The sequence below is a fragment of the Sinocyclocheilus rhinocerous genome, unplaced genomic scaffold, assembly GCF_001515625.1.
Source record: "Sinocyclocheilus rhinocerous isolate Xijiao unplaced genomic scaffold, SAMN03320098_v1.1 scaffold317, whole genome shotgun sequence".
Lineage (NCBI taxonomy): Eukaryota > Metazoa > Chordata > Actinopteri > Cypriniformes > Cyprinidae > Sinocyclocheilus > Sinocyclocheilus rhinocerous.
This window is the reverse complement of record NW_015633534.1, coordinates 505847-518499: the sequence shown is the minus strand read 5'-3', so window position 1 is coordinate 518499 and position 12653 is coordinate 505847. Positions and strand designations below refer to the sequence as shown.

Below are 12653 nucleotides of genomic sequence, written 5' to 3'. Positions count from 1 at the left end.
AATGAGGAAAAAAAATTAACTTAAATGATTTTAGCAAATGGCTGCAATATAACAAAGAGTGAAAAATTTAAGGGGGTCTGAATACTTTCCGTACCCACTGTATATATATATATATATATATAGGTTTATTTTTTATCTTGGTAACAATGCTTTTATCTTTATTGTTATCAAAGCAGTTGCATCACAATGATACAAGTATAATTTTACACCCCCGAAGAAATATCAAAATGAATTTTAGTTTTTTAATTAAAATCTTTTGCCTCAAGAATAGGTGTCATTTATGTCAGTGTAGATGCACACACACTGCTATCACTATCCTGTTATGTGCTTGTGCTCTCATTTTATAAATCAGTTGTTTGCAGTTGCTGACCCTGTGTGTGTGTGTCTGTGTGTGTGTGTGTGTGTGCGCAGGGGCTCCTGGGATAATTTCCTCTCCATACCCCGGGGCGGCTGGTTTCGCCCCTGCTATCGGTTTCCATCAGGCAGGTAAGCTTTCCGACACAGTCACACTCTCACATCTCATCTCAGTAATGGAGGCAGCGTCGTGCGGCTCACGACAGTCTTCAGACTGAATAACAGAGGTATTACAGTGTCATTACCTGAGCCACTTGCAAGACGCATCTGCAGACTGACACCAGCAAAATGAGCAAAGTGAAGAGGGACTAACACAAACAGAAGTATTGACGTTACATTTGAAAACAGCTTGAAAGCTTTGCATTCGGAATTGGCTATTGATTGGTTCGCACCGTTTTGATTGATGCGATCAATGCATCCAATTTAAGTGTATTACATTGCTCTTTAATTACATTTTTCATATAATAAAATGTAATATCTAAAGTCACTGTGCAGCTTTACTTAAGTCTTAATTAATGTTTTCTTAAAGACAACATTTAATATTAATCACATAATATTTATTTAAAAATGTTATAATTTAAAATTTTAATATGAGTTAAATACACTGCTGTCAAAAAGTTTGGGGTCTGTAAGATTTTAAAATGTTTTTGAAAGAAATCACTTTTCCTCACCAAGGTGGCATTTGTTTGATCAAAAATACAGTAAAACATTAATATTATGAAATATTGTTACAATTTAAAATAATTATTTTCTATTGTAATAAATGAAATTTATTTCTGCGATGCAAAGCTGAATTTTCAGCATCATTTTCAGAAATCATAATAATATGCTGATTTGCTGCTCAAGAAACATTTCTTCTTATTATTATTATTAAGTTGGAAACAGTTGTGCTGTTTAATATTTCTGTGGAAACCAACATTTTTTTTTGTCAAAAAGTTTGGGGTCTGTAAGATTTTAAAATGTTTTTGAAAGAAATCACTTTTCCTCACCAAGGTGGCATTTGTTTGATCAAAAATACAGTAAAACATTAATATTATGAAATATTGTTACAATTTAAAATAATTATTTTCTATTGTAATAAATGAAATTTATTTCTGCGATGCAAAGCTGAATTTTCAGCATCATTTTCAGAAATCATAATAATATGCTGATTTGCTGCTCAAGAAACATTTCTTATTATTATTATTATTAAGTTGAAAACAGTTGTGCTGTTTAATATTTCTGTGGAAACCAACATTTTTTTTTATAGAAATCTTTTATAACATTATAAATGTCTTTATTTTTGGTCAATTTAATGCATCCTTGCCAAATAAAATTATTAACTTTTGTAAATCATACAGACCCCAAACATTCAAACAGAAGTGTATTATTTAACATATTGAAAATTAAACATGTATTCACCCTCGAGTTGTTCCAAATGAAATAATTTTCTCCACTTCTGTCACAAAAATTATGGCATAATCAAGGCCTCAGTCAAATAAAAGTACCATTAATATCATTACAAATATATCAGTATTTTAATATCAGATCTTCCCATCCTACATTATTTACCACTGAATATTTTTTCCCTCAATTCAAATAATTTGTCCTTCACATATTAAGCATGTTGTGAATGCTGTTTCACCCTCAAGCTTGGCTCTGTTTTCACACTCCTGACCCTGATCTCTGCTGGCTTTATTTAAACCTCTTACTACCCCGACCATCCAATTCAATACTCATTTGGACTAAATTTACCCAGCATGCCTGAACACATTGATTTAATAAGCTATTACAAGAAGACATTATGTTGTTTATCTGAAAGAGCGGCAACAGGTTATGAAAACGGACGATTGTTCTAGTAGGTTCCCTTCCTCTCTCTTACGTTACCCCTCCTCTCCCGTCTCCTCTCCCCATCTGCCCTCCTCCCGCCGGGCTGCGCTCCGCTCAGGTCTGTCTATGCAGACGATGCCTGGTGCTCTGGGACCTCTCACCATCCCTTCATCAGCAATGACAGGACGGATGACCATCCACGGCATGGCCCCCACCACCATCCACTCTGTGCTCCTCGTCTCCAACCTCAACCCCGAAGTGAGTTTCCCCCCCACCCTCAACACCACCATCCCAAGACATAACTGATGTCAACACAAGCGACTAACCCTTCTCTGTGAGCCCTTTCACCACAAATCTCTCATTTATATGGCATAAAATTGGTTACAGCTGTAGGAAAGAGTTTACAATTATACTGTAAGTGCCCTTCAAAAAGCATTTAAGACCATAGTGGTTTGTCAAAATTCTGAATCAGTCTATCTATCTATCTATCTATCTATCTATCTGTCTATCTATCTGTCTATCTGTCTGTCTGTCTGTCCATCTATCCATCTATCCATCTATGTATCTAATCTATCTATCTATCTATCTGTCTGTCTGTCTGTCTGTCTGTCTGTCTGTCTGTCTGTCTATCTATCTATCTATCTATCTATCTATCTGTCTGTCTGTCTGTCTGTCTGTCCATCTATCTGTCTATCTGTCCATCTATCTGTCCATCTATCTGTCCGTCTATCTGTCTGTCTGTCTATCTGTCTGTCTCTGTCTGTCTCTCTGTCTATATTCTATTTTTCATTTTAAAGTTTTAGACATTTTGTTGTTTTTGTCATTTCTATTATTTATGTCTGTGTAGTTTTTATTCATTTGAAATTTTTAGTTATATTAGTACATCAAGTTAATCTAAAAGAAAATATATATTCTGAAATATATGTATTTTTTCCTTTCTGTTTGTTTATTTTATTTCTAGTTACAAGAATGTTTTTAAGGGTTAGTTCATTGTAATAATAACCCTAATTCCTAATTAATAGTATTATAACTTGCCTAAATAATAATAATAATTAATATTATTATTATGAACATTATGATGATGATGATTATTATTATTATTATTTTACATGTTGACACCAATATTGTTTTTTATGGATGATACTGATAATTAGACTACATATCTAGATACTGTCATCCAGAAATTATATATATATATATATATATATAATTGTTATTATTATTATTATTATATATAATATAATTTGTTTTTAAGTTTTTGGATGTCTCTTCTGCTCGCCAAGACTGCATTTATTTAATCAAAAATACAGTAAAAATTGTGAAATATTATTACAATTTTAAATAACTGTTTTCTATGTGAATAAATAGTAAAATGCCATTTATTCCTGTGATCAAAGCTGAATTTTCAGCATCAGTTTTCAGTGTCACATGATACTTCAGAAAACATTGTAATATTGCTTGCTGATTTGCTGCTCAAGAAACATTTATTAATATTATCAATGTTGAAAACAGTTGTGCTGCTTCACATTTTTGTGGAATATCTATTTTCTTATTTATATAAAATATATAATGGTATAAATATACACTTATTTGTAGTTTTTTTCTGGTATGTATGTTTGCATAAAATGCTTTTTTGTTGTTAAAAATGTACGTGTATGTATAGGTCTATTGGACTAATCTGAGCCATTACTTTGCTTATAGTATTGCACAGAGACTATGATAGGAGTATAAACACTCACTGACCATAAATATCAGTGCATTTACAGTGATTCCCTCCAGTCTTTTTTCTCGTCATATGAGCTAATCCAAACCTATTTTCATGCATCTTTATTCAGTCTCAGCAATTGATGTCACAAGACACTTTCTTCATTTAATTCTGCAGCGTTAGTGACCAGCACTCACATTGAAGTGATCAGTGTCAATCACCACATCTATTAATGTTTCTTCATACATTTTACACATACTCATTTCATCTTTTTCCAGCGCTTTTTACATTTCAGTACTGAGTGATCTCTATGATAATGTCCCATCTCTTGCAGAGCATAACACCACACGGGCTCTTCATTTTATTCGGTAAGGACGAATTTATTACTCTTCCAGATTAGATGAGCAGACGGCTGATTTTATGAAGGCAGTAGAGGATAGAAGCTGAGCGATGAGACCATTTCCTTACAAACACACAGTCGGGAGATTATTTGCAGATTGTGACCCGTCATATGAATGTTCAGATTCTCCCATACACACGCTCAGTGTGAGCCATTGTTATTGTCCCTACAATTTAATAACTGTCAACATCAGAGACAGACCTTAGTGTGAGTGATATCCTTTAAAATGTTTGCTCATCTGAGCATGTGAGGAGTTACTGTCGCCCTCTGCCTTCAATAATGAAACACTGAGATCGGCAGATAGCGGGTTATTTGCTGTAAATTGTGTTCACGGCGTGTTTGAGCATGAACAGTCTAAATTTCTCTTTTATCCCGGCAGGAGTGTATGGAGATGTTCACCGAGTCAAGATTCTGTTCAACAAGAAAGAGAATGCCTTAATACAGATGGCAGACGCCACGCAAGCCCAGCTCGGTACGCCAGGCATTACACTGAAATCCTTTTCATCTCGATACATTCTCTTCATTCTTTGATCAGGCGTCTTTATCGGCGTATTCTGTGTCTGTGTTAAAGCTACAAATCAATCTGGTTGTATCGCTGGTGGATGTAGCCAGAACCATGAATGAAATATTTATAAAGATTGCATTTTTTTTTCTACTAAATGTCTCATAATTTAGATACATAGGAATATTCTGATGCAATTTAATAATAGATTATGAAATGGTGCAAAGAGAAATGAAAGGACTTGTACACACTGCAAAGGTTTGGTTGTGATAACCATATTTAAATGCAGGAGCGAATGCTCTGAAGTATTGATTGATTGCAGATTGCGATGCTTGATAATGATGTTTTATTGTCTCGTAGCTATAAACAAAAAAACATGGATTTATTTATTTAATTATTGATTTAATGCAAAGGTGCATGGTGGTTGTCGGCCTGAATTGTTTAGGAGTGGATGAAAAAATTAATGTGTAAATTGCTTGTGAAAACATTCTTGTGTAAACTTTCATATCAAATTCTACATTTACAATTTACACTTAGATTTTGCACATTATTTGCGTGTAAATTTTGTGTTTTTGAGAATGATTTACATAGAAATTTACGAAACAATTGCGAACAATGTACAGTGCACAGAAATTTACAAAATGTGACCCTGGACCACAAAACCAGACTTAAGTGTCAATTTTTCGAAATTGAGATTTATACATCATCTGAAAGCTGAATAAATAAGCTTTCCATTGATGTATGGTTTGTTAGGATCGGACAATATTTGTCCGAGATACAACTATTTGAAAATCTGGAATCTGAGGGTGCAAAAAAAAAAGCTAAATATTGAGTAAATCGCCTTTAAAGTTGTCCAAATGAAGTTCTTAGCAATGCATATTACTTATCAAAATTTTTGATATATTTACAGTAGGAAATCTTTTTTTTTAGGAAGTTTGCCATCGACTTAAATTAACATAATATTGATTTTGCAAAAAAATGTACAGTACACAGAAATTTATGTAAGAATAGTTTTGCTGTTAATTTACAAAAAATTAACTTTGTTTTTATCAAAGTTTTATACAGTAATTTGTGTTTGAATCAATTTGCAAGTAATTTACACAAATTTACTTTAAAATGTTTCACAAAACTATTAAAAGAAATTTGCATAAGAATGATTTTATGCACAATTTTCACCGAAATTTATGTAAAAATGGTTTTGCTATTGATTTAAATTAAATTAAGGTAAGAATGGTTTTGTGAAAAATGTACAGTTCATTGTTAGTAGAAGTTTAAGAATAGTTTTGTTATTAATTTACAACGAAACGAACCTAAGAATGGTTGTATCAATGTTTTATACAGTACATTTATGTATAAATCAATTTCTAAAAGATTTACACAAATTTACATAAAAAGGTTTGGTGAATTATTCACAGAAATTGACATAAGAATGGCTTCATATATGATTTACACAGGAATTTATGTAGGCATGGTTTTGCTATTGATTTACACACATTTACCTAACAATGAATTCCTCAAAATTTGATACAGTAATTGTTTACATTTTATAACAAAATGATTTACTCAGAACTTCGCTCTCTGCTTGTGTTTTATGAATGAAGCCAAAATGTATGTGTGTGAGTATGAGTGAAAAATGTTGGGGAAAAAACTCTTATGCATGAGTTTTTGTTGTTCAAATGTAAGAAAAAGATTTGTTCAGTGTAAGTGTAATATGATGTGTCTCAGGGTTAAAGCTTATCTGTAACACATTATCTCTGGGTTTGTTTGTGAAGCGATGAGCCATTTGAACGGTCAGCGTCTGCACGGTAAGGTGATCCGTGTGACCATCTCAAAGCACCAGACGGTGCAGCTCCCCAGGGAGGGTCAGGAGGACCAGGGCCTGACCAAAGACTTCAGTGGGAGCCCGCTGCACCGCTTCAAAAAGCCCGGCTCCAAGAACTTCCAGAACATCTTCCCTCCCTCCGCCACCCTGCACCTCTCAAATATCCCGTGAGTGACTGGCACACACCCACACATCGGGCACCACACGCTCAATACAGCATGTTACAAAACTGCTACAAAAAACAACCCAGTTTTGCTGGACTAACTTAATTAAGCATAATTAGGGGAAGGGGGTCACCAGAAAAATAGACATTGGCTGCATTGCAATATATAAAACATTTGTTGTTTGAATTTCCAGAAAAAGAAACATCATTGTGATGCATAATATTACAGTTTTGTAAAATTACTTATACCATGATATATGATTTTTATTCATATCGCCCCACACATATTATCATACTAGCGGTTGTTTGACTCCACTAGAAGTTTTGCATTATTGTTGGCATCAGATAAGGTGCTATTTTTTGTCCTTTGTAAACACTGTGTTTTGCAGTCCCTCCACTACGGATGATTTTCTGAAAGACCTGTTTGCCAGTTCTGGATACACAGTCAAGGCCTTCAAGTTTTTCCAGTGAGTTCTCTTCACATTTGTTTTTGTTCTCAGCCTTCATTTATTTTAAGAAGTATTTGTTCACACGGGGAAGAGTCTGCTTGTACCTTTCTTCAAGACAACATGGCCGATAAGGATGAGTTGTTTTGTGAAAACACATAAATGGAATGTTATAAACACTGTCTATATGATCTTCTAAAAAGTGAACAGGGATTTTAAGTTTGCTAGGGAAGCATGTGTAGCTAGGTGGCCCTCTAGGAGCAGAAAAGGACATTCCTTTTTTACATTGTTTAAAGGGATAGTTCACCCAAAAATGAGAACTCTGTCATCATTAACTAATAACTTTCTTTCTTCTGTTGAACATAAAAGAAGATATTTTGAAGAATGTTGGTAACCAAACATTTGACGGTAGCCATTGATTTCCATAGTATGGATAAAATACTATGGAAGTCAATGGCTACCAGCAACTGTTTGGTTACCAACATTCTTCACTTGAGTAAATGATGACAGAATTTTCATTTTTGGGTGAACTATCCCTTTAAGTTGTGTTTTTTGTAATATACCTTTTTAGTTGATGGTTACCCCACATGACAATTTTAGAGTAGTCATTAAAACTAGAGCAGTCATTGAAACAATTTTGTTGGAAATGCTGTAAATGTTTTTCAAAACCATTCTAAACCAACACAAATGTGATCAAAAGATTTTTACATTTTCTTTCTCATTGGACCAACTGGTCCTAAATTTCAGGATCACCCAGTGTCTGATTTTCATTATCCATATATGATTAATAGGAAGGACCGCAAGATGGCACTGATCCAGCTGGGTTCGGTGGAAGAAGCCATCCAGGCTCTTATCGACCTCCACAACCACGACCTGGGAGAAAACCACCATCTGCGAGTGTCCTTCTCCAAATCCACCATCTAGCACCCCCTTCACTACAAACACACCCTTTCCCCATCCTCCCCATACCAGCCCTTCTACCTTCAGCAGTCTGACTGTTTCGTTCAGAGAATAAGACTGACTGACAAACTCTAAAAAAACATTACAGATATTCATGAGGTAGTTTTAGAGATTTCCAAACAAAAAAAAACAAAAAAAGAAAGAAAAAAAGCAAATAAGAGACTACTGCAGAACCTTTAGACAGTCTGAGAGTGAGTTTGTTTTACTCTCACGAAACCAGGGCTGGAGACACATGGGATATCCATGACAATGTGACGTTTCTGGGAACCTCCGTGTGGAGGAAGTAGGACTCCCTCTTTAGTCGATTGGCGAGGACTTCGTTGATGTGAAACGCAAACTAACACGTGAACATTCTCAAAAAAGTCAATGCTGAGAAAGTTTCTTCACCGCACACTTGCCGATTACATTGGAGACTGACGCTCCTGTAGCCCAATGGCCTTGTTACACCAGACCTAAGTGAGGGCGGAGTCTCCTCTGTGCCGCCCCCAAAAAACGACACCTTCATTCTCATTGGCTGTTTCAACGGAGCGTCCCATTTCCCGTGGGATGTGTTGAACGCACAGTCACCGTTTGAATGTCGCTGACGTCATCATCAAGGTGCTGCTGGAAAAAAAAAGAATCTGTAGCGACGGCCTCGACCAATGGGCTTGTCCTTTTTCTTCAGAGTAGCATTAAAACAAGAGTGCTATGGATTCAAGAATGAGTGCATTCAAAATTCGCAGCTGTTTCGGCTTACAAACCTTTTGTTTCTCGGCACTTTGATTGATTTGAATTGAAGACAGGCACCGTGGGGAATGTTTGGCATCCTCATATCTGTTTACTGTGCAAAGATGTATAGCCAGATGGTAGGCATCTGTGAATAGATAGTGAATGGCGTGATTTGTTTTTTTCTTGTATTATGAAAATTTTATAATACATATTATAGAGCCTTTCGTGGGCTCTCTGCACCTGCAATGCTGTCAGAGAACATCTGCAATGTCATTGTCCAGTCGATTGGGTTCCTCTGAACCGGGGCGAACATTTTCAAACATGCACGATCATTCCAGAAAACTCGCGGCCAGCTGTCAACCTTACTGGAACGCACCAATCAGCAATGCCCAGCCTGATAGTAGGCTCCGCCTCCTAAGTGAAATTCTCAATGTGAATGGTATAGCCCGTGATCTCGATGGGAAATTGATGATTTCCTCCATTCTGTTCCCCTTCTTGCTCTTAGTTGAGTCTTTTCCTTTCGTTCTTCTTGTTTTCCATCTTTCCACACAGGGGCAGAAGGTTCTGTGCTCTTTACTTTGTTCTTTCACTCCTCGGCTCTGGCCACAGGTGTGAGAGTTTGCAGCCATGGGCTCTGTAGAAACTGTAGTGAAGCCCATTGAGTCACAGCAAAAAAAGAGGGCGGCACTCTCTTTTGCCTTGCAGTCCCACACTAAATGCCTCTGCATCTGACCAAACCAAATATTTAAGGAAAGAGCGACTCTGAATGATATGGAGACGCCACCTAGTTTCCAAAACCTAGCGAGCTGCTGCACGCCTCCAATAGAGTCCAGACCAGAGGTTTTCTTCGAGAGGTGGAGATGGTAAACTCTGAGTCTGTATCATTGGGGAAAAAAACGGTCAACTTAGATGAATCTTGTAAGCCAATCACACAAAGACCTTGACATCATGGAAATACTTGCAACAGTCAATAATCATTGACGGAGACCATCAAAATCCTGTGGATTTTTTGGCAGCAAGATCCAAATATAGCTCACACCAAAACTAGCATTTCCTCCATAGATTCCATTCAAAAATTGATACATTACGAGTTTCGAGCAGCATTTGAAGCCTGGCATTGGAGGACTCTATTGATTTTAGTTCAGTTAGATGTTAGCATGTTGCAAAGCTGATAATGCAGTACAAAATAAAAAGAGCCCATTTCTGTCTACGTTAGATGCGGCACTATTTCTGATGTAATCTGTGCTTTTGTGCTACTTCCGACAACAGGACAAATGGACAAATTTGGAACTTTGGCTTTATTAACTATAGACAGTCTAGAGATGTTGCAGTGCACTGCGACAAATATCACACACTATGTAAATGTAAAAATACATAGAAAATGCTCAATATTTACGTGTGCTTTATGTTTATACACAGGTTATTGCAACATTAGCTTAGCTACATGCTAACTCCTGAATCAGTTGATTCAATTTTAGGGTATTTGGCCTCATACGAAACATCGCCACTGCAGTCAAAATAAACCATTTTTAATCAAACAAATGTATATTTTTCTGTATTCAGGAAATTATACGTTTATTCATAATCGACATTTGCCTTGATTCGCCCACCATCTTGAATGAGCTTCCCAGTGCATTCTGGGATTGCCTTATCCACAAAGGATACATGCAATGCTGCCTTAGATTTTGGCCAAAATTAGATATCTTAGAAGGCTGGAACAGCCTTTGTGCCGGGAGCATGCCTGTGATGCCTTAAAATGCTGTCTAAGTAGACAGCTCACTAGGTTTTGGAACATGGCAATGGTGTGCACATGCAGAAGCTGATTCTATATGTATGCGTTTAGTTAGTACTAGTGTATTATTACCGGTTTTATCAGGACTCTCTCATATATGATGATATATGATGACTCCCTTGTGCGTGCGAGCAAGGCGCTGTCTCATTTAGTGAAAATCTGGCCTTAACATTCCAAGGAAGGTCACCGTAGACCTGTTGAGTAGCATCTAAAGGGAGCAGCTTCTGTGCCTGTGTGCTATATCCTCTATTAATATCCGTTTGAGTCACAGTTATGAAATAAATCAAGAATCTTCATGTTCATGCAAGGCAAGGGATAGTGACTTTTTTTTGTCTTTGACTGATTTCACCTGAAGCGATTCGAAACTTCGCTTTCACTTCTCAAAAGAAATTGAATTTTGTTGAAGTTTACAGTCTTAAAGCAAAACTATTCAGGTCTATATATCTTAAGGATTGTCAAGATTTTTTGAGAAAAAAAAAAAAGTTACTTATTTTTGGTAATTTGTTCTTTTTTATGGAAGAGAAAAAAAAATCAAATTTGAAACCTCATCGGGTTTTTGTACCACTATAATCATTCAAGAAATCATGGTGAAAAAAAAATCATATTTACTGTGTATTTACCTAATTTCTTATTACGTGCCTTATTATGTGTTCATAATCAAATAGGTTTTAGAAATTTTACCTAAAATATCTTATGTACTATTTTGTGGGATTGGTGAGAGGGTTGATTTATTTTGATCTTGATTTTTATTTTTATTTTTTTTGTTGTGTAGCTCTTATAGATGTGCAAAAAAAAATCTAATTTAAAACCTCATCGGGTTTTTGTACCACTATAATCATTCAAGAAATCATAAAAAAAAAAAAATCATATTTACTGTGTATTTACCTAATTTCTTATTACGTGCCTTATTATGTGTTCATAATCAAATAGGTTTTAGAAATTTTACCTAAAATATCTTATGTACTATTTTGTGGGATTGGTGAGAGGGTTGATTTATTTTGATCTTGATTTTTATTTTTATTTTTTTTGTTGTGTAGCTCTTATAGATGTGCATTTTTGTGGGGACTCAGTACCATGTGGTCTTAATATGAAATGAGATGTAAGTTATGATGTATGGTGCTGTGAATGCTCTTATTAGAAAAATGAACGGTGAACTCAACGATGTTCAGAGCATGCTGTGGGTCTCTATTCTCCCTCGCTGATGTGTGTGTGTGTGTGTGTGTGTGTACATATGTATGCTAGACCCGCGTACCATTGTTACATAAAGCCTTTCTAGGCCAAAAAATGTTCCTCAATCTCTGATATAAATATTTCGCGCTCGAAGACAGAGGTTGCTGTAAGCTTGCGTATTGTTCTGATTAAATAGTATGAATTTGAGCTGTTATGAGCACATCTGTGAAGTTTTTGTTCTTTTCTAAGTGATCACACTTTTTTGCCAGACGAATACTAAAACGGGCAAAAAAAAATTCCCAGTGACTTACATTAAAGGAGCCACCCAAGTTGTTTCTAGAGTAGTGGTCGACCGATATATCGGCCGATATTTGGCTTTTTTTTTATTCCTGTTTACCCGATATTTCAGAAGACTTTTATTTTGATGGCGCGCGGGACATTTATTCTGACAGCGCTGAGAACGTCAGTGCTTAAACGCACACAGCTCCCGTCCTCCATCTTCATTAGTTTACCAGTTCTGAATAATAAATTATTACACAGTACCATACTAAACGGTATTATAGCGTTTGCTTTTCTATTATTGGTAACAGAAAAGCAAACACTATAATACTTCCTCATCAAGTGTCAGCAAATACACAATTAATTTAAACTAAAGTCTTTGAGTATGTAGTAAATTTGACTAACCTTGCAAATTTTATTGAATTCAGCTGTGAGATCCTCTGAAATGTGCATTTGTTGACTGCATAAAAAATGACCATCTAATTAAAAGTATTTATTTTACAGATTTATTTTTAATTAAGTAAATTTTTTCATATTTATTAA

The 12653-nt window shown here is 35.6% G+C and overlaps 1 protein-coding gene across 3 annotated transcripts in view; it reads left to right on the top strand.

Moving 5' to 3' along the window:
• LOC107744247 (polypyrimidine tract-binding protein 3-like) overlaps window positions 1–11087 on the top strand; it is a 73624-nt gene extending 62537 nt beyond the window's left edge. For all 3 annotated transcript variants that reach the window (XM_016557778.1, XM_016557777.1, XM_016557776.1), the window contains 7 exons: window positions 412–486; window positions 2282–2421; window positions 4203–4236; window positions 4648–4740; window positions 6543–6759; window positions 7145–7222; window positions 7993–11087. In XM_016557778.1, coding sequence (XP_016413264.1) covers window positions 412–486; window positions 2282–2421; window positions 4203–4236; window positions 4648–4740; window positions 6543–6759; window positions 7145–7222; window positions 7993–8125 — 770 coding nt within the window. In that variant the 3' untranslated portion in view covers window positions 8126–11087. The remainder of the gene's footprint in view (window positions 1–411; window positions 487–2281; window positions 2422–4202; window positions 4237–4647; window positions 4741–6542; window positions 6760–7144; window positions 7223–7992) is intronic.
• Window positions 11088–12653: the final 1566 nt, after the last annotated feature.